Below are 23,600 nucleotides of genomic sequence, written 5' to 3'. Positions count from 1 at the left end.
TCTAGAAGATTCTTCTACATTCACAACAAAATTTTATTAAACTGKCTTTAAAACCAAGTTCAACCACCATGAAGATGTGTCATTAGTATATTGGAAGCCACCTGGATTAAAAATCTCAGTATCAGTCAGCCAGAGGCTGAATTAGTGTTTGACCACTGTATGCTGCGAATGCAGCTGTGTTTGCTTCACTGGTCACTTGCTAAAAGAAACAATTAGTGGTTGATTGCATGTGCAATCCTTTATACATATGAGGATATTGTCACAGTTTATTTATGTAAATCTTATACAGGCTATAAGTTAAACAAAATTTTGCCTGAGCGTAATTTAAATTTAACTCTCTATTAATTCTTTTATAAAGCAAAAGAGTAAGCCTATGAAATGCCAAGGATTCAGTCTTCACTAAGGCAAAGTATCTTTGAAGTGTTTGAAACATTTGGTTTGGAAAAAATAATGTTATGAGTGTTTCAGTTCAGAAATGCCCATATTCATTTCAGCAGGAGGTGGTTTAGAAGGGCATACACACTCTGTAAGTCATTGTTTGTTTCTCCGTCATGAATGGAATTTGGAAAAACACATTATTATGATTTAGAGTTAAGATCTAAAAGTTACCTAAGAAAAATCATATTTATGAGTCACAGTATTAAAGAAATCTATGAAAATGCAGAAACACAAGTACAGAGTAATGAATCACATCATAAGTATTGTACAAATAATCTACTACCATTAAGGAGCAACTCCTGTTTTGTTGCCTTAGGGCTTGAAGTCTGGGTATGTTATATTACAAAAAAAAAANAAAAGAAAAGAAAAGAAAAGAAAAGAAAACAAGAAAACAACCAACAACAACCCAAAACAGAGTTTCTATAACCAATGGTCCTCAAAACAGTTTGTTTGACTACATTTAGAGTTGCTAGCTTACTTTTCTGGTTCTTTTTACAGTTGAAAACCACAAATATTTATGTAAATTCTTAAGCAGTTTTTCTTTGTAAAGGCTTTGCATGCTACATACGAAAGGCCAACAGGCCTTTCTGTGCATCCAGTTTGTATACCAGATGATTAAAGATTTCGCTTTGGTTCAGCAAAGGTAGATCGGATAAATTCGCTGGAATTATCAGTGTGCGTCATCTGTTACCTTCACTGATGGCACAGCTACCCAAGAGCTGTACTAGGAACTGAGGAAGGTTCTCCCTCCGACAGATCACTTCTTCTTTCATTTGGTACAATAACCCCCCCCCCACACACACACACACACCAAACTAAGTCCAGTGAGGTTAGATATAGAAAACTATTCATCTTTACTGTCTTTTTGGTGGAGTACCTGCAGGCATTTTTCAGGCTAATGTGCACTTTCTATACCATGCTTAAAGCCAGCTGAGGCTGCTCCAAACCAGATGCAGATTAGTGTGCTAACGCCTGGAGATTAATCATTGCCTTTATGTGCCATCCATGTTCGTCTTCCCTGATTTCATGAATGAGCACATACAGGAGTGGAAGGATAAATTCTGTATTCAGGTTGGTCCCTACCACTTGTATCTACAGTATAAGAAGGCTACATCCTTGTAAATCTGTTGTTTTCTGAAACTTTTCTCGTGGACAAATATTTTGTAGGGGAATCTATTTTTTTTAAATAAATATAACAYGGGCCTTTTCTGTGTACAAATAAGATTACATTTCTCAATGAAAAACTCCTGCCTAACTCCTTCTGCTTCTGCAACAGTCAAAGAAATTCGATGTTATTCTATACTTTTCAACTTCTTCCACCTTATTCCCTCTAAGGTTGCTTGTATATTTATAAAATACAATATCTGTAATATTATATTGCTTTTAATGTTTAAGACGTTGCCTTTAAATCTGATTCCCAAGGTGCTTTCTCAGTGTGGGTAGGTATGGCCATCCCTCGGACAGAAAAATTGAGAAAAAAGAAAATAAGTTTCTTTTGTTGTCATTGTACAGTATTACTAGTACATCTTCAGGTATGCAAAGTGAGACAAGAAAAAGCAGCACTTATAAACATGATCGTTGTGTTGTCCTCCTGTTACTCTCAGTGCTGTGCAATGTATGGTTCATGGCAGGAGGGAGAGAACAATCTAACATTACTTCAACTTGCATTCTTGTGCTAAGACACTGTTTGAGAGCCTCATGTCATCTGGATATCATAGCAGTCCTTACAATATAATTACATAGGACCAACAGTACTTGATCAAAGTAAAAGAAAAAGCTCGTTTCATTTATAAGCCATCTGCCACAAACTATTATCATTTACTTAGCCCCTGAGTTGCAGTTTCCATTTTAATAGTTCTGTTAGTGTTTGGGTGGTTTCTATGAAGATTATTCAATAAACATTGTCCAGAAAAAGTTAGATAGTTTTAATGTATAATCCTCTGGAATGTTTATTAAACAATAACGCTGAACCCTCTGACAGTTTTATTTCTGAGAATTTTATAATGTTATTATGTATCCCACCGGTAATCCTGCATTACTGAAAACTCCTGTGCAATGTAATGATTCTTACTGAAAGCAGATGCAGCAGAATTCATAACCAATGCACTGCAGAAAGCCATATAGTTGGAAGGGTGGGGGGTGAAGGCTGTAGAAAAGAATTCTGTTTCATTTTTGCAATACAAAGTAACTTAAGTAAAAAGGAACAGTAATATAAGTATTTGAAAATCCAAATGCACAAAGTAAATTCATATGAAAAGATAGTATTTCTTCATTCTTTATATATTTATTACTGCTTAATGCAGAATCTCTGGACAAATTAAATTTAAGTTAGTTACAGGATAAAGTGGTTCTTAAAAAGACTTAAAACCCTAAATGTTCTTAAATTTACTTCTGTGGTTGGGTTTCTGTCGTTTATTTTCTGTGAAGTCACCAGGCAAGGATCCTCTTATCACCTGTTAAATAAATGCTATTCCTCTTATCTAATTATAAAGAAAGCTCAGTCTAAGGTTCAGTAAACTCAGTACAAAGGCTCCAAATAATGGGAGACTTTGGATAAAACTCAGTGCTTGACCATAATGAACCTAGTAAATTTGGTTTCCTGCAATAAAAACAATAGGTGAAACCATGACTTAYTGAAATCAATGGGAATTTTGTCATTAGTTTTAGCAGGGTCAGGATTGCAACCAGTAAATCTACTGAGCAAACTATAAGAAATGAGTGAAGGAAGGAAGTAATTAATGTAATAAAACCTGAGCATTGCTTCAGTCCCTGTTCTACCTTCCCTTGCTGGAGTGAATAGCTCCTGATACTCCTGAGATGTGCTCACAAAAACTATTGTTGCAGTGCACTGAACACCAAATATTTACAAAAGCATTTAATGAGTAATTCTTAAACAGGAAAATCAGCTCTGTTGTTGTAATGAGTCAGTCTCGGATTCAACCACAGGCTGTTTCAGGGGTGAGTAACTGAGGGCAATGACCCAAGACTGCATATCATGGGGAGCATGCTAGACTGCGATAAGTAAGAGTACAAGTTATCCAATACGCCTTAATCTCTGTCTGTGTTCCTGTGAGCCAAAACCTGCTGTAGCTCCCCACAGAGGCAGTTAGATCTTTCAAATGCAATCCTTTCTATCATGTGGATTAAAAAAAAAAAAAAAATTAGTCAGAAATATGTGTCTTTTTGTCTGTTGATATTTATGTCTAGCCCTGTTTCTCTTCACTGATGTGTTAGAATAACTGTTTTCATTGTACGCAAAATTAATTTGTTGAAAATTTGTATTTCACTACATGAAAATCAAAAATTTCAGCACCTAGAGTGTGGAGAAGAGCTTAAAAGATAATCTCAGTGAAGTCTAAAGGTTAATATTTCTTAAATCATTAGTCTTGATATCATGATTTTAGCCTATCTGTTGATCTTTTTTGACCTGAGCTATCATTCTTAAAATTTTACAGTTTATAATATTATAGAAGCTTCTTGCAGAGAGCTCAAAGCTCTCTACTATAATTACTTTTTTCAGACTGTTCTCATTTCTAATAAGTATAGCCACCATACTTCTGCATGGGTTTGCCCAGGCATAAATAGCACACATGCACTACATGGCCCAAATACAGTAAGCCAGGCAATTTCAGAAAGCCCTGCATTTCATCTGCAGGTGAATGCTGGGGGGGAAGTTTGAACTTCTTGTATAGGTGTGCCAAACTCTGGACCAGAATATGGAGAAGAACAACAATCCAGTTCCTGGAGCTCTCTCATAGGGATTATTTGCCACCTAGAGATAGTGTGGAAATAAATGTACTGGTTAAAAAGCCAACAAGGAACAAAGGGTGGCTAAAAATACACCATTTGATGTGAAAAAGGCATACAGGCAAAAGACTTCTGAATATAAAAGCATGGTGTAGAAACATGATGGACCTGCAAAATCTTTCTTGAACTAGCCTCATATCTATTTCATTTATTTCACAATAATAAACTTGAATTAAGCAGTAGATTTACACTGGAAATGGGAAATGGAGACATCCACTGCAGACATGGTCTTGCTATACACAAAGTTTTTCTTAGTTGTTAATCACCCTCATTTTAAGACTTTTCAGAGTATTCAGCATTAACCTTTCTTTTACCACTTTCTTTACCACTCTGGAGGTATTCAGCCCAGAGTGGTAACCTGGCAATTCAGGCAAACATTTTTGTGGTCTGAAATTGTAGGACATCCATTTATTTTATTTTCAGCCAGGATGGGTATTCAGTGTCTTTCCAAACTGGAGGAAAACAAACCAAAACAACTTGCCCTCTCTCCCCCATCCTGTCTTATTCAGAAAATATCTAACATTGTGGCAATGCTCTTTTTCTGCAAAAATATTTTAAAGACTAGTTGGAGGTGCATCTAAATGATCAAATTTGTAACAAATTTTTTCTGAGCTCAGCTGATGTGGCTCATCAGATGATCTATAGCAGTTACCCATCTGCGCAGGAATGTTTATAGATAAGATGAAAGCAGCCTTTCTTATTAATCACACATTGTATATTTGACTCCTGCTCCTTTCTTCAGTCTTTAAATCAACTCCATCTGGTTCTTACTGTACAGTTGTTCAGCTTACCTTTCACAATGAAACACAGCTACTGCTGCAGAAGCTGGCCCAACCTGATTAAAAGTGAATWACTAGGTAAAGCAGTGGTTGCTTAAGTCTGGAATCAGCTACCCATAAAAAAATACAATCAGCCACAAAATGAAATTGAGGAGCAAATCGTCACTGGGTGTAAATTGGCTTGGCTCCAGCTGGTTTCAGTGAAATGTATTGAAGCCCATATTCTGGGCTGCCTTTCTTTGTATGAGTACTTTACGGAGCACATCAAGTGTGCTCTGTAAGATGTCAGAATAAGCAAGCTCTTATAAGCAAGCAACAAGGTCATCATATTCTAGACTAGTACTGCGTTTGCTGCCTCTTGTGGCAGGGCCAGGATCTGGGTAGCTGGAAGGGAGTGTCCCAGCCTATGTTAACTAAAACAGATGAAAGCAAAAATAAATGATGAAACTCAGTTTATTTAGAGGGTCCTTATTCAGATTCTTTTCAACAGACTGTAAATGCAAGCCAAACACGACAATAAAAGCAAGGTARCAAAGCAGCTTTCTATAGTGATCATTTCTGATCATTAATTTCCTTCTGTTATTCCCATGACAATGTCCCCAGTCCTTTATAATTTTTGAGTGCAGCTAGACTAAGCTACCTTTGTTGCTGAGTCTGTGAAATACTTTGTGGGGATCTAACCCAGTAAAAAAATCATACTGCTGAATGGCTGCGAGAGAGGAACAACACCCAGGTGAGGTAGGAAATGGTAGGATCTCCTCCAGGAAGGACTCACATGTAAGTTAGTATATACATGTAGGACCTGAAGTTTACCTGTGGTGAGCTGTGTTCTTTTTTGGGGCCATTTTGGAGCTACCCACACATCCTTACCTTCAGATAGTCACCAAATCCTTGACATACAATCCAGCTCCTGTCATCTGACTATGAACTTGGGAAATCATCGGGACTTGGTGACTGAAAGGGGTCACCTGGATAGTCAAGTCCCTTCCCCAACAGTCACAAGGTCTGCTGAGACATGGGATCCCCCAGAAGAGTTGAAATTTCCTCTTCTGGCAAGATTCCCAGCTATGCATCCCTATGTCATGAGAATGCCTAAGCTTTACTCTAAAATGCCAAAGTTACAGCCTTTCTTCTTTTACAGCTTGAGAACTACATTGTGGAAAACATGAAATCAGAGATGGCCCAGCTGCAGCAGAACGCTGTGCAGAACCACACAGCCACCATGCTCGAGATAGGAACCAGCCTCCTCAGCCAGACAGCAGAGCAGACGAGAAAACTCACCGATGTTGAAACCCAGGTAGGTTCCCAGGGTGATTTGCTAAAAGCTGTTAATTGCAGAGAACCTTCCCCATCCTCTTTCTTTTCTAATACAGAGCATTTTAACCCCTGGCTCCAAGAAACATACAAGCTTTCTGTTTATTGGTAGCAACAGCAGTGACAATTGACCCTTGTTATGTGTTTTTCTTTTGATTTCATTTGATTGGTGTATTTAGCTCTGTGTGTGTAAGGCAGGCTGAACTGGCCAGGAAACTAAAGCAGCATTTAATTTCAAATGAACAGACCAGCTACCAACTGTGAATGATACAAGTGTCAAGCTAAAGAGTTTCAGGCTAAAATAGAGCCTTTGATCTGCACCATTGTTTGCCTCTTTATTATTATAAGAAGGTTTGTTTATTTTCTGCAAAATGTTTCCAGCTATTTGAAAAGTAGTGTACCTCTGCAGCTTTTACACTGCAAAAAGAACAGGACAGACATCAGCTTCTTAGTAAAGCACTATGTATTTGTTCTGTGTGCAGAATTCTGTAACATCGCATGAATTTAAAGAACCATCTCCATACGATTCCTAGCATGAAAATCATTGCTGTGATTCAAAGGATAAGGCTATCACTGTCATAACACAAAGTACAATTTCATACTGGACTCAGTCCTTATTGCACAGAGATATGTATTCCTTTTTGCCTTTTGACTTCTTTTATCAGCTTACTGCTGACTTCCTCTTGATCTTTGTAGCATGCACCTACTTACCAGGTGAAATGCATTCATTGTTCATTTAAAACAAGTGAATTCATGTGTTTCGTTTATTTTGTAGGTTCTAGTAGACTATGTACTTCCTGAGAGATCATATTGACTATTCTAACATCATTCAGATTTACAATATCATTACCAAATTATTACATAATTGCATTACATTGAGGAACAATAACAATTATGAAAGAGAGGTGCTCTAATTAAGTCTAGCTAGAAATGATAGGCAAAAGCTGTTGCTRCACTGTCTTACACATATACTCTGCACCTTTGATTTTCTACATTTTGATTAATAGACCACCATTCACTAATAAAAGTTGTGATCTCAAATGACCACTTCTAAAAGATGATGTATTGATTTATGAAAATGTTGGGGAATATCTTTTAATCCAGTATCAACAGAATATTTAAATGCAGACATAAGAAGTGAAGACCATAGTATCATATGCTTAGCAAGGAAAAAGGAGCTACAGGAACTTTCCTTTATACCCCAAAAGACCTGCTTAGATTAAAGTGTCATGTACTCTTTCACTGTTCCCTGACACAAGTAGGTAAGGGACAAAATGTGCATTACCTCTGTCTCACTTTTCCCCCCTGAGGAATCAGTTCAAGATGGAGGCAATGCTGGCAACTGTGCAAGGGAATGGATAGTTCCCTCCTTCTACAGCTATTCTTGAAGAATTTAAAGGGTACTCAAGTGGGAGCTCTTCCCTGCTGCAGTCCTTGCTCTGACTTCCATCCAGCTCACCCCAGCAGCTCRTCTAGCTCGGCGGCATCATTTCCCGCCTCCCCTCTCTCAGCAGAAAGTCCCTGTAGTTCCTGGCTCCTTTAGCAATCAGAAAACAGTGGTGCAGGTGGCTCAAGAAAGTGAATAGAGGCTGCTGTTGGCAGTGATGGAGGAAGCATAGCAGAGAGATGAAGGTCTGTGGGATATAAGGAGGAAAAGGGCAGGCCAGGATCTCATATCTATAGTAAGGAGTAGGAATACCAGGGAGGAGTCATGTGTGTCACATCAGAGTAAGGAGGAGTCAAAACTACAGAAAATACAGAGCCTACAGCTCTTTAAAATCTCACTGACTCCTCCCAAGACCTTATCCATCCAAAACCCCACTGATTCACTTTAGGTTTTCTTCTCCATCTGAAACTCTATTGATGTTTTGTAGGCTGCTTCATGCTATATCCTTTGGAAAATTATTCGTGCCTTCCTTTCTCCTTACCCCATGCAAACCATGCATCAATTCCTCCATCAGTTTCTCCTAGATCTCTCTGAAATTCTGGTGATGCCTCCTAGCCCTTCCAAACGTAGCCATCTCCAACAACAGAACAGATACATACTTGTCAATTCCAACTTTTCTGAACTCTGTTCCCTTAAAAAAGAACAACTCAAATCACTAAATGAGTGTCAAGAACTCAAAAAAAAAAAAAAAGATATTGTGTAAATTGAGTTTGAGTGCCATAATTTTTACTTTCTCATGTTAGGCATGTATAAGAAAATATTACTGTATAATCCTGTGATGACAGGGATAATTGCCAAGGGGACCGGACAGGTTCTGTTAAAGAAGCATCATGTCCAGTTCAAGAAATGATTTCATCTCAGCTTTTGTGTGCAGAAGTACCTATAAAACTATTTATACACACTGCCCAGGACCCTATGTAATAAAAGATGCTATACCAACAAAATAAATAATCATTAATTAGTATAATTGTTTGCATTCTTGACTGTTACTTTCACTTTTGAACTACTTTTATTAGAATCTGTTGTCTCTCATCTAATTGGAAGGCCTGTTTCAGTCCATTGTGCAGAGTAAGGCCTCATGCTATTGATACAGAGCACCACTGAGGTCAAAGACAACTGCATAAAGCAGCGTAAAGGATCACAGCCTTCATCTTAAAAATTTGTGTGAGAGTGCAAGCAGTGATAACATAAGCAGACACCAGGCTTCTGCCAACACTGCAAAAGAGAGATCTCAGGGGAAAGCTATAGTAGGAGCTCTGTTTACAAAACAGCAGATGCAACACTTTGGCCTCAGTGCAAGTACTCTAGCACCCTTCTGATTTAAGCATGCCCTGTAAGAATGCATGTTTGAGGCATGCCTCTTGTTCTTCCCATTACAATAAAACTTGTTTAGCAATCACCTTTCCTTCTTCTAGTGGCCTAATATTATTCTGAGCAAATAGGGTGCCAGAATATCAGCTGGTACGTATCAGTGTAGCTTAACTGAGTTCATTTGATACAGCCGAGCAGCTGAGGTGAGAAAAGGATTTAGAAATCAGGGCTTTTTTTTTTTTTTTTTTTTTTTGGATGAATCATCAGATCAGAGTGGAATGGTTGTGTTACGTTTCTGTTGTTGTAACAGCACTACCAGGATACTGTAAACTTTTTTTTTTAAATTTGTCATTAAGGTGCTAAATCAAACATCCAGACTTGAAATTCAGCTGCTGGAAAACTCACTATCTACATACAAGCTAGAAAAACAGTTACTGCAACAGACACATGAAATCCTCAAGATTCATGAGAAAAATAGGTAAGAGTGGATAGTGGTCTCTTAAACTCTTTTTCTGTTCACCTCAAAGTGCTTTCTGCATATGTTATTTTAATCTACTGATGAAATGGAGGAAGCTAATATAGTAAGTGGAAAGTCTAGGTAATATAGATACCTTCTAAAAGAGCTTGGGTGTGAATTTACACTGTGTCAGCTATGATAAATGCAAATTGTTTTTTTTACCACTTCTCATTTGTAATGTAACTTCACATCCCAGTCTGCTTCATGACAACTTAGTCATATTTCCTCAGCTCCTGCTACTGAAAAGCATAAAGATAACTTGTATGAGCATTTTCAAACAGACAAATATTAATAATAAATTATGAGATTATCAACTAACTTAAAATATATAAAAATCAGAAAATCTTTTGAAGCTCATCTTTCTAATGTTAATGGATATAAAGACGTAACATGTAGAAGGATACATTTCTCTTTTTGAATGCAGTATAACATTTTATTCTATATTGCATACCTGAAACTGTGCTCCATTTAAAGAATAAGAGAATAATACACATTTGGTTTTGATGCTGAAGTTGAAGAATAAAAAACTTTGTTTAGCAGTAAATAACTTATCAAGCAACGAAGTGAGAATCGAGAAATTTCGATGTTGTCCCATTCTGTGCTACAGCACCTTAGTGATCCTATGAATGCCCTGGGATCAGTGTTCACGAKGCTACCAGATGCGTGGACTGGGGAATAAATTAGCCCCTCAATCAGGGCTTACAGCACCTGGTGCACTGAAGGATAGGACACATCAGACAGCCAAATAAGCAGTGCCACAGAGAACCAAGTGTCCGAGCCTGTCTTGTGCGTGGGTTTGAGAGCCTATCTGCAACAGAGGCGCTTCTGTGATGCTCAGTACCTGAAAACACCTCCTGGACTTGGTAAACCAGTACCTCAGAAAGTGGGATAAAGTCGTCTTCCTTCTTGGTTGCCCTTCTAGAGCCCTAAATCTCATATTCCTGCCTACCTAAAGGCCCAGTTTAAGCAGGGAAGGCAGAGAGCACCTTTTCCCCCTAGCTTCACTTTGTCTCCTTTCTCCTGGAAAGAACACTTTTGAGATGTCTGACTAGAACTAAGGTTTCCAATTCCTGTATTTGCTATATTTGATGTTGAAATAGGGCGTACCATATTAAACGTGACGTAGTTACTGAAGTGTTCTATTTAAGGTTTAGTCTATTCCTTAAACTGAGATCAGATGGGTTGCTGAAAAGTGTACCACAATCCTGCTGCTGCACAAGAAACAGCAATTGAGTCAGAAAAATTTTGGCCTGGGACTAAGAGGACTAACAAGACAATAAGCAAGAATCTACTGAAGAAAGAAGGCCAAAAAGCTAGATAATGATAGAGAACAGAAAATGTCATTCCAAGGAAATGTGTTTGTTAATTGGTATTAAATTGCAAAGCTAGTCAAATAATTTACCATCAGGGCTACTGGTTAGGAGAACTAACAATTTATTTAATCTAACAACTGTCTACAACCAGTAATTCCACCAAATGTTGTTCTGGAGAAGTTGGATCACACTGAAAACTCTTGATCTCCACGGATTTCCCTTGACCAATTGGAAATATGGATAGGTTACTGTGGGATTAACACTGACTTCAGTTATCTGGAAGTCAAGCAATTCATCTAACCTGCATGTGCAGGCTATCCCTGTAGCTGTTGGACAGAGTAGGCATGTCCAGGAGGAAGTTCATTCTGCATGTTTTACATACCTATTTCAATTTGGGATTAACCCAAACATTATTTTTTCTTTCAAATAAGTAAATACTTGCATTTTTATCTGCTACAATCGGGCTACCCACAAAAATTTATTGACAGTGTTCAAGAGACCGAGCCATTTATGTGATGTCTTGTGTACTTAATAATCTTTATTTATTTATTTATCTTAGCAATGTGTCAGGGTGTAAAGCCTGCATGTCAGTAAATAAATTTGACTTAAACTGACCTTTGACTTGACTTACATTATGATGCAATGGTCTGTGACATGACAAAATGGTCTGGATTGGTCTTTAGGAAAAAAGGGAGAATGTTAAAAAGCAACATTCTATACCGTACTGTTTCTCTCAGAAGCATGGCTATACATGGATAAACAGAAAAACTACAAGGAGTTTCATTTTGTAATGAAGCAAAAACCTGGCATACGCTTTCCAGGTTAGGTTACTAACTCTTTCCTTGGGAGTTAGAAAGCTAGAGAGAGGGTAGCGTTACGATTACACTAAAACATGAAGCATCAGCTCTTGTAGCATCATCTACTTCTGACAAATAACTGCATAATCCTGGCCTTCTAGGTCCTGATCCTGAAATCAATTATGCATATTTCAAGCTCGCTACAGGACAAATCTTTGTGATCTCAGGAGATATTAGGATTCTGAATATGTCAATGTTTTTAGCTTGCTTAACTTTAAACAGCACTTACAGACTACCCATTAGGCTATGTTCAGCTGAAAGATCTTCATCAGTCTGTATATCACTTTCCCTTCAATAAAATAGGGAAAACTCCTTCTATCTATGCTGCCTACATAGACTGTAAACTTTTTTTGAAAAGGGTTTTTCTTTTGCAGTAGGTGTCTACCACAGTGGAAACTGATATTACTATTATAATCCCCAAAATAATCAAAACAGAAGGTGTACTATGGGCAGATCATTTCTTTCTCTGTGATTCAGTTTCCTTTGTGTAAAACAATGATCATGATCTTAATTACTTTCAGAGAACTAGTTTCTGGATGAAAGAAATGCAAAATATAATAGTAATAATAACTCATTGTTGATGTAGTACAGTAACTTCTATATTATCCTTAAAGAAAATAACCACTGCATATCAACAGGGGACCAGTGCATGCTCTTTAGACTAGAAATATATCTATTCTTGGCCTTAAACTCTTTACTTCCTGCCTCTACTGGGAAGAGCGGCCAAATTTTTTCTTTTTATCCCACTGAAGTGAAAGATATTCCATGGCACATAAGTAGAGTCACATTTGCCCCAGAATCTTGTTTCTACTGAGTGCTCTCATGCCATAAATAATTTAGTCTGTGGGTTCCCACCCACTATATTGTAAATGGTGGTTTCCTCTATTGGCATTTTTTTCTCCCACAAGAGCTTTTTAAAAATTATTTTAATTTATTATTGAAAGATTTTGCTGCTTAAGTGTCTTTCTGAGCCTTTTTCAGAGTGTAACAGCTGCGTTTAACTTATTGTGTGCTGTTTGTTTCAATAAGCCAGTGTGAAAGCAACATTTTTTCATCAAACAAATTAGGATAAATGTATTGGAATTCTGCATCTTCCAACAATAAATAGTGGAAGTAAAGTTTAAACTTATAATCCAGCTTGAGTTTGCAGAAAATCAAACTGGGCTAATATGGTCAGTAAAAAACTGTTATGTCCTATGAAAGGAGATGACTCAGGAATAACTCTTGAATTTCTGCCTGACTGTGTGGGAAAAAAAGGGGAAAGGGAGGGGGGAAAAAAAGCATGTCTGAAGAGAGTTTTACATGCAAGTTTTGCATATACCAAAAAGAAAAAAATCAGATTTTTCACTTCACCTTTCTGATTTCAATGACTAGTCTTGTCACTGGTATAAAAAATAGGCTTACTGAGGCTAAGTGACGGGGCGGACTTAAAGCCAAGAACTTTATTGGCCTTAAGAAATATGAGGACACCTCCTTAAATCATTCAGACCACCTACTCAAGTTTGAGCAGTCAGCACATGACAATACAGAGGAAGTTTCACTCTTGTAAAAGAAACTACAAAGCAGCTGTCTCAATGAGAGAATACTGGTTTTGCACACAAAAACAAGCCTTTAAATCCTCTACCTGTTTGTCTTCCCATACATACATAATACAAGAGAAACACATATATATGGCCAAAGACTTTTTTTCCTTGTGTGACATTGCCTGTCTTTATTTATTGAACAGGTCAACAAAGTAAATGATTTTATCTGTATTTTTAATAAGTCTAGATTCTTTTTTTAAGATTCTTTTTAATGTGAAGGAAGTCCATCTCTAAGATCTGGTCTATAGCCTTTTCCTAACAGTCTAAACAGAGGCCTCTGGAAGCAAAGATTAAAAAAAAAAACCTTAAACTTCCACTGTCTGGAACGGATTAGTGAATAAACTACATACCTTATAAGGGAGATTGTCCAAATCAAACTTTCCTTTCTCCCCAGAGAGCTGCAAAAGTGCTTTCTACATGTTCTACTTCATCACCTTTCAAAATGACAGCAGCTTTCTCTGGAAGTTGTTCCCTGACTTCTGTACTGGCCTTCTACCCTCTCCCGTGTTATCGGAGGGCTTTTTCCGAATGGGCTGTGCACAGCACAGTCACACTGAGGTGCCCCACTGGCTTACATCCTGACAAACTTAACACTTCTGGTTGAAAATAGATTCCTGGCCTCACCAAGGTCAGTAGGCTAGACAGAGAGGTAAGGTTACTGGTTAAGAAAATGAAGTGTGTGGTGTGTTGTTTTTTTTTAAGTGTAAATGTCTTCTAAACAAGAACTCCAAAGGATTATACCAAATGGATAATACCAATATTTATCCATGTTAACGATAACATTTATTTTTTCACAACTTCATTCTGTTCCCAGAATGCCTGACTGTCCTCTAAACTGAAGGCTGCAATTATATAAATGCACACACATTTTCAGTGTGTGTGTGTATATATATATATAATGTTGTTTATAGCGAATGGAGATTTATTTTTATTGTGCACATTTTAGTTTCCTTGACTGCTTCATCTGTCTAGATCAGCAACATTTTCAAATATATAGGAAAATTATACAGTAAACTTGCAGTAAAAAAACCAGCCAGTCATTACATCATGACCATGCCATTTTGCTGAAAATTGTTATAAAGTTGTATTATATAACAATTTCACTCAACACTCACAGATTGCTTGATTAATTAGTATGGAGACAGCCTTCCTTTTGTTTTGTATAACTTCTTATTTTGGCAGTGGTAATTTATGAAAGCTAGGAGAAATATTTTCATTTTAAGCCCATCTTGATAGTGCCTCTTTAAAGATTTGATAAAATGCCTTTACCAAACATTCAGTAAAATTGTTTCTTCATGGTGCTTGGTTCTTGGAAATTGTTTGAGGGGAAAAGAAAGAGAACAGAGTGATCCAACAACCACTAAAAATGTCTAAATATCTCTGTAACTGGTTTCAAAGTCAAACTGGAAAATTTTCCCTAGGAAAAGGAGGTGAGATTTATTTATATATATATATATATATATATTATATATAAATTTGTCTAAATGAGCTATAAACACAGTACATATGACCTTTGACTCCAGTGTGGCCAGGATTTCCATATGAGTGGCTTATCTCATGCTATTTAAGGGTATCGTCCTTCAGGAACAGGCCCGTGCAGAAGTGCCTACCATATGTGAAGTTTTCACTTTTGCTTGGTTCAAGCTTTGAACAAAAATTTCTCATTGTTTCTTAGCAAAACAAAATGAAATGCAGTTGTTACGGATTTCTCCCAGGAGTACAAGGAGTGGTCCTATCTTCATGACTTATTCTTATCTGTTGTAGGTTTGAGAGTTGTATATTTGTTGAAAGATCATTGCAGAAATGCATAGCCATTCCTTAAAATAGCTTAGTTTTGCAGTTTATAATAACAAGACTTTTAATCTACATAGAAAACTGTAAAGTAACCAAGTGCTCTTATACCCTCATCTTTCCACCACATGTGGTTGACACAACACTCATAAACATTAGGATGTATTATTGCTAAAGCCATAAGACATCTGCTTGCTGTCTGTCTATGTAGAAGCCAAACAGGGAGGCTCTAAACATTGTCAGCTTCTTCCTTCTTGCTTGACGTGGCCAGTGTTACCCCAAATAAGACTGTCATCACCATGGGTTCATTTACTGTGGTCTTAAGAGTATAGTGGGAAACAAACAATGCAATGCATGTATTGGGGCTGTCCAAGGCTCGCTCTTTAACATAAAATCATTCAGCTGTGGACATGTAGATAGGATGTTATAAAATTAGAGCACCATCTGTTCTGCACTGTGATGTGGATGAAGATGCAGGGAACTTCTTTGGTCTTTACTTGCCGCTTCACAGTAAAGCAATATTCTGGCTTCAAGAATGGCACTTTCTCTTACATTGACAATATACAAAACTTCTGATGGATCGTAAGATGTCAAACTGAGATGTGACCAGATCTACCAGCCATTGCACAGTGTCCACCTTGTTCCTTTCCAAAGTGCATTGATATAATTGATTGTCTATCAGAAAAGTTAAAATCTAGGGTCAAAATGAACATTTAATTAATTTTTGTGAAAAAGTTGACAGAACATATAAAATTTCCGTAGGATATTTAGATTTTGTTGAACAGTTTTATGCCTGAAAATAATTCCATCAGAACTTTTTCAACCAGTTCAACATTAATTAGTCTGACCTTCTGCACAATACAACTCAAAGACTTTCACATAATGATCATAATAAAGAAAATAATAAATAAATAAAAAATCAGTCCAAGGATCTATGGCATAAATGTATCATGCTTAATGAAAGAGTTCAAGAGATGAAAAAAATCAACCACAAGTCTGATAAGGTGTTAAAGCAGTTTATTATCCTCAGTTATAAATTTAAATTTGAAACAAAGTAGAGATTTTTCTATCATCAGTTTTAAGTCAAGTGAAACTTGTTATGCCTTTGTTACTAATTAATGAGTTTTTTAGAATAAGATGTCATGTTCCCCCTTTATTTGGGAAGGAAACTGACCCCAAGAGAAAGTGCTCTGCCTTCCCATCTTTTCTTTTTTTTCCCTTACCCAGATTCTTCTGGTTTTAACAGAATTAGATATGTTGATCTTGCAGAGTATATTTTCTTCTGTCTCTGCAACTCCCACATTTATAATGTTTCAGAAAAAGTGATTTGCTGTTCGGTTTACCTATTTAAAAAAAAAAAAAAGTTTTATATTACTCTAGCTTGCGCAGCAAATCCAGGACCTAAATTTAATCTTTGCATTGCTATCATTTGTAACAGCTCATATTAAGTCTCTGTGATATCTAGTAGAAACAACTCCATATGGATTTTATTATATTCTTCAGTTAGGTTAAATGACCTGAAATTATGCAGGCATTTTGCCACTGATCTATTATCCAGAAGTGAAAACAAAGGTGGCAGGAGAGTGAAAATAAATAAAATCTAAGACTGACTTGGAGGGAAAGAGGTTTGTTGGCAAGTTTGTAACCACCCATTAGTTTTTGGGCATGACAAGCACCTATTCTGGCATATACAGTAGAATTACTGAACAGAAGGTAGCAGAGGGTATGAATTCATTTCTTTATCTAATAATATTAAAATCTTTCTGCTAAACTCACACCACAGCATCAAAGCACTGGCCTGAAAAAACTTCTTGTTCAGTGGTGACATATATTAGCTGTCCTTTGTGTCTACAACTCCTCTAATCTTCTAGATATAATCTAACGTGCCTTTGATCCTTGTAAATTGTACACATCCAACTCGGGATAGAGATGGTGCTAGGAAAAGCATATTAGTCAGGAGAAAGTGTTTACATAAATGTATAAAATTATTCATAACAATAGTGAAAGCAGGTCTATCATACTATGATGCTCAATATTTTTTTGTCTGAGGGTCCTTTTGTGGAACTAGAAAAAGGGGGAGAGAAGATCTATATGGATTCAAGGGAAGCAATAGGTCCTACCTTAAAAATGCAGACTTCTGGTTTATCTTTTGGAGAAACAGTACTATTCTTAATATGAAAGCAGATACCACTCACCTGGTGCGCAGCTGCTTTCCCAGCTTCACAGACCAAATTAAATGGTATTTTTATTGTGATTTTTATCTAGATCCCTAGATGGTATTGCATAGTTCCTAATGCTTACCTTCTTCCTTCAGTTGTAAGGCCCTTCACAAACTCCTCTTTAATTTAACACTCTGATTTTTGTCCCTTATCATATTGACCCATCTGTACTACCAGTGATGTTCTCTTCAATGTCCTGTTCTACCTTAGGCTTGTCTGCATAAACTTGTTTTATGCAAGTGCATTGCTGCCCATATGCTCATGTGCTTGGATGGGTGTAACTATTAGATATGTACTTCCATGCAGTTTAAGCACTGCATCATGCAAATGTTACAAAATGGAGCCTTGGAGATTAGTTACATTTGGCTACTTGATAGAGTGCATAAATTGACTGAAGTAGTGCATATGACCATTTTGACGTTTTTACAGTACATYGTTTATGTACTGAATTCTATGGTGAAAAATAAAATACCTCTGTCTTCTGTATTAGTAAATATGTTGACATGAAATAATACCCACTAATTGTTTTCCTTTGTTTTAGTTTACTTGAGCAGAAAATATTAGAAATGGAAGAAAGGCATAAAGAGGAACTAGACACTTTGAAAGAGGAAAAAGAGAACCTGCAAAGCTTGGTAACTCGCCAAAGCTACATAATCCAGGAACTAGAGAAGCAATTAAACAAGGCAACAAGCAACAGCAGTGTCCTGCAGAAACAGCAGCTTGAATTGATGGATACAGTTCATACTCTAATCAGCCTCTGTTCCAAGGAAGGAGGTAAGAAAGCAGCATTATAAAACATTGAAAGAAGTAGTAAATTCCTTCTGATGTAGGTGCTGTATTTTTGGAGAGGCAGAATTTGAGGAACCTATTCCAAAAAAGAAAGTACATTATAATTGAGGATAAAGGAGCTGTTGAACTGAGGAATCAAAGCAAGGTTCAGACGGTGCTAAGACTGACTCTTTTACCAACAGTCATATTTGAAGGTTTTTGACTTTAATAGTATTTTGGTGTTGTACCATGACCTTAGCTGATGTAGGCTGTTACAATGCCATTGGCTTCAAACTAGCAATGCTAACTTATTCCTCTGAGCTTCTGTCCCCTTCTGTTGGGAGTAATCTGACCAAATGTGGACGTTTATTTTAAAGATRTCTGTCTCTGAGTTACTTTAGACTTCCTTTACAATCAGTGGAGAAAACTGGGCACTAAATGAACAAAAGTAACCTGGCATTTTATACATGTATGTGGGTTATAAAGTAATGAGTTCAGATGTAGGCATTTATGGTGCTGTAGCCATCTAAGGTTAAGTGAGATGACTCATCTCTTAAATCAGTTTTTATTTATAACAGGGGATCAATTTTCTCTCTTCTACCTTGCTGGATTTTGTTTGTTTATTTGTTTTCAGGGTATGTTAGGACACTACCTAGAGAATATAGAAATTATATTTCTTTGAAGAAGGGGTGGACAAAACATCTAGGACAATTAATAAACTATGTAAGGAAAGTCAAGAGAGTCATAGCTATCTGCACATTAATAGATTTTAAAAATGTTTTATATATGTATACACACAATTTCAAAAGCCCTTCTCCTGAAATTTGCCTTGTTAGTAAACATGTTTCTTGAAGATTTTGAGAAAGAAATTTAGATGGAGTATTATCTTTCAAATGCTAACGACACTGCAGAATGTCTCAGAAAGAAATTCCACTCATCAGGACTGGTTGGGGGAGACAAATGGTGTATGGCAACCACTCTGAGGCATGGAAATGGGACACTGAAAAGGACAAATGAGTACCTACCAAAAGGATCAAAGTCATTCAGCATAGAGGAGGGGAAAAAGARATGTAGGGATATAACAGAAAAAGCATATGTTAAAAATTGCAGCTAAGAAAAACAGGTTTAACAGCTGTGTTTGGTATGGCTCATAGAGAGTTAAAAATACCATTAGGGAAAATCAGAAATGAGGTTGACAAAAGTGTGATACATCTGGGAAGATGTCATGAAAAACCCTTCTGAGTAAGGCTACAGGGTAAACTGAGAGAAACCGTAGATGTGCATGTTATGCTACTTATTCAGTGAGTATGGAAGTGCAGATGAGAGGGCCACGCGCGATTAATACTGGCAATCTGAAGAGCCCAGCACATTTGCTCACTGTAATTCTAGAGCTGTAAGTGCCCTAAATGATTTTTTTTTTTAATAATAATAATTTTAAAAAAAACCCTCATCACCTATATCATTATTTAATATTAGGTTTAAGAGGCAGAAGGATATATTAGATCAAACTAACCATCTCAAGGCAGTGTGGGCTTGTTCTCTACTATACATTCCCATACAACTTGTGTGGCTTAAATCTGAATTGCTCCAGTGACCAGGATTCCTTCTCTTCATTTGGAAGTGTTGCATACTCCGGCCCTCGTTGATAGCCCACTTTTTTTTTTTCTCATGTCTGTTCTAAGTGTTTCCTTCTGCTTATTCTGTTATGCAGCTCCCCAGCATTTTGAATTAAATAACATCCTTCATAGTAGACTGTTCTCATACCAATAGAGAAATATTGTGAAGCAATGCAAATCCTCTAATATGTTTTATGGCCTTTTGGCAAAGAAACCTGGCTAAGTTTTGTGCAGGGTGTTCTAATAGAGCTCAGGAGCATTTTAAAATTAATATCAATATGAAAGATATATTACTCTCATACAAAGATATACTACAAGTTCTTTTTGAGGTTAAAAACAGATTTTATAATCATCTTGAATTTGATTCAAAGAAAAAAATTTTTTTTTCCTAAACTTGGGTTCATTCATCAGCTGCTTCTTATAAAAACTTTCAGTGCATATGTGAAAAGTGGGAGTTTAAGTTTGGGCTCCTGGATCCAAATTCAGGTGCCCGGAAACCTGATTTTTCAGCACTGTTTTTACTTCTGATGAATTGTGAAAACAAAAAATGTTCATCACAGTTAAATACCTAAATATAAATTTAGTAGTCCAACTCAAACACTTGATTTTTGACTCCAGTTCTTCTGCATATTAACATGTTCAGAATTCTCCTTGGATCCCTTTTCGACTGATAATATTTAAAGAGAAATAATTGCAAAAATGCTTCCAGTTGCTGCCTGTTTAAGACTACCTGACCAACATTTTTGGTAAGTAGTTTCACAGTTGAAAAAGGGGCCAGGCAGATTAAGTTAAAATAGCAATATTATCCTGTAGTGCAAGGCCACTCTAGTGAAAGCTGAATACTAAAGCATTTGGTTTTACCAAAAACTGCTTCCAACTTTAGTCTGTGCAAATATATGTTGAAGATGGAAAAGTGTACGTGCTGGGAAGTACAATTGAAACCGCTCTAAATTAACACACAAAAAATGTAGTTTAGATAGTCTAGCACAAATATTTATGTGTGTGCTTATGTTTGAAACATAAAATAAACTGTGAGAATTGGTGTTTATTGCAAGACAGAGAATAACAAAATGTGATACATAATTCAATGACATTTCTTCTGTCTTATGCTGTGTCAAATCTTGGTAATCTAATTTCATAGGGCATGTAGCAGAAATCAAAGTAGTCCAGAATAGAATAGGACAATGGAAGTAGACGCCTGGAATGACTTTCATATGAAGAAAGAAAACGTAGTCTCTCTATTCAGGTGAGAAAGAAGGTATGTTGGGTGGTGTTATAGAAGCATACAAAATAACTAGTGGTCGAAAGAAAAGGACAAGCCAATAACATTGAGAGAGATTTTCCACTAATATAGTACTTGATTAAGTAAGTAGGAGTTCCTAGGTAATATTGAGATGGATTGAGAAGGATTTTTGAAATGTTGGAAAGTCTAAGAGCTAGAAAAAGATGGGTACCCTTAAAAACTTCAGTTTGATGACAATCATCTTTGAAAGGAAGCATGACCTAAGCAAGGCATTGTGTCTAGAAGGTCAGATTATCAAAAATGAGACACCGCCCAAGGATGAAAACAGGAGCTGAGAGACTATGGCTAAACCCTATGGTATTTTGAGAATGTCTGTAAGTGCCTTGGATTTTTTTAACCATAAATTAAATGTGAGCATGTATATTTATCAACATCAAGAAATCTGAAAATCTTCCCCAAGATAAGTCACAGATAGCAAAATGGTGTTCTCCTTTGCATAAGTCATAGGATTCAGACTTTGCCAAGGGAACCTGAACTAATTTTTAAACTTTTTTTTTTTTTTTTAACTAGTGATACAACTGAATGACTTCATCTGAAACTAAGCTGGTGAAAATCATTGTTCTTTGATTACAAAACATGAGATAAACTTCTTCCAGTAATGACAAATCGTATCAGAAGATTTATTTTTAGATTAACTTAAATAAGTTGGGATGCTTTTGGAAGTCTGCCTGCTGTGGGAGTCTGTGATGAATTTAGCCTGAGCAGTGTGGAGATACAGGGTTGAAGAGAAACTACTTTGGTTTAGCTTTACAATCTGAGAAGGTTAGCTGACATAATGCTTATTACTGGATGACAAGCTTACAATATAATCTACTTTGGTACTTCCATGATGGCTAGATAATGTTAGGAGAATTTCTGAAGGACATAAGGGAAAATGAGGAGGAGAGAAAAAGTGAAAAGGAGAGAAAAAGTGAAAAGCTACACAGAGGATACTTTTTTTTTTTCTTTTTTTTAGTATAGATGGACCTAAATACAAAGTCCAGATCCCACTTTTAGTTTCAGTAATATCAAATACCTGGGGTTTTCAGATATCTGCTTCTGCTACAGACTGATTTTGAGATAGGGGCCACATGTAAAACTTGCAATTGGTGGCGAGTTTGATTTCCAAAATACCACACACCTCTCTGTCCCCAAGTGAGCTATTCTAGGTTTTCAGTTAAATTTATTCCCTAAAAATAGACACTCTGTAGAGCTTGTGATCTTGCAGAAAGTTCAAATATATGCAGGATACCATGGGGACCAACATGTCTCCATTTTGGCCTGTGTCTATGGCTAAATAGACTTGTCACATTGTTTATATATATTTTTAGGCAGGTGCAACAATCTTTGCAGGAGCTGCCAATAAATTTTTAAAATAATAATTTCTAAAAAACCAAGGCTTTCAGACACTAGCCTTCCAATTGAAAAGTTTGTTCAACATTGTGGAAATCTAAAGGAACTTTTTACAGATTAAGTAATTTCCAAATTCAGCTATCGATAAATGTCTGAGTCTTTTTTTCCAAAACAGGAGACTAAAGAAATAGAAACTTTGAGGTGAAGGCTCACTTAATCACAGCATAGATATTGCACAAGTATCTCTAGGACTGTAAAAGTCCTTCACCTGTAGAAGATAAGAAAGTGTGGATAGAGATCATAGCAGTTCTTTGTATAGATTATCAAAGATTTCATGAATATCTTTTTATTAAAACTGCTCACTTCTCATACTACTTTGAAGATTTTTTGACTAAGGATTAATAATTTTTTGATCTTGAGAGTTTGAATGGAAACAGARGTAGTCTTGGCTTCTCCTTTTTATTCCTGTTCTGAGACTAAAATTCCCAGGATGCAAATATTATGCTTGGGATTGAGTGTTCAGATCTGAAATTTTAAGAACTCCAATAAAAGTGTTCTTCTCGTTAGCATTATAGCTATTTCAAAATATGAAAAATGCAAAATTTAAGTTGACTTAAATGCATTCCTGCCACTGACAAAGAATAATATATCTGCAACACAGTAAATCATATTATTGACAGACTTTCTAAACTTCCACATCAGAAATATTACTTATAAAAGGATGTGTACTGTAAGTAGAGGGACATACAAATATGATCCATGTCCTTCAAAAAAAATTACTAGGAGTACACTATAAACAGTGTTGAGCAACAGATAATGTCATCATCAAAGAAGTACACACAAGTCCAAACCAAATAATTCAGATATCATATCGATCCAGTGGGAAATTATGTTTAAAACCAAATGTCACAGAATGTGCCCAGTGAAAAGTCACAGCTCTTTTCAAAGGAAATTTTGTCCTTTTCTTTGTCCTGTAGAAGAAAATTGATCTAGAGTGTCTACTGTGTTAACACTAGTTTTCATAACTTAGGTTAGCTGCCCAAGTACTACCCACAGCCTAAGGGAATGTGAAAATTCAGTGGGAATATATCTTTATCCATATGGTTATTCTTTTTTGCTGTTTGTTTATTTGTTTGTTTGTTTTTTCATGTTGTCTGTCAGACTGCATAATAATATAGCTTGTTAAAATGTTTGGTCTAAAGTTG

The 23,600-nt window shown here is 36.4% G+C and overlaps 1 protein-coding gene across 1 annotated transcript in view; it reads left to right on the top strand.

Moving 5' to 3' along the window:
* The window catches only part of ANGPT1 (angiopoietin 1), a 167,007-nt gene that overhangs the window by 69,690 nt on the left and 73,717 nt on the right, over positions 1–23,600 (top strand). The window contains exons 2-4 of the mRNA XM_026080009.1: positions 6,166–6,321; positions 9,453–9,574; positions 17,918–18,150. Coding sequence (XP_025935794.1) covers positions 6,166–6,321; positions 9,453–9,574; positions 17,918–18,150 — 511 coding nt within the window. The remainder of the gene's footprint in view (positions 1–6,165; positions 6,322–9,452; positions 9,575–17,917; positions 18,151–23,600) is intronic.

This window comes from Apteryx rowi, unplaced genomic scaffold, assembly GCF_003343035.1.
Source record: "Apteryx rowi isolate R43461 unplaced genomic scaffold, aptRow1 scaffold_508, whole genome shotgun sequence".
NCBI classification, from domain to species: Eukaryota; Metazoa; Chordata; class Aves; order Apterygiformes; family Apterygidae; genus Apteryx; species Apteryx rowi.
This window is presented reverse-complemented; position numbering and strand designations above follow the sequence as displayed.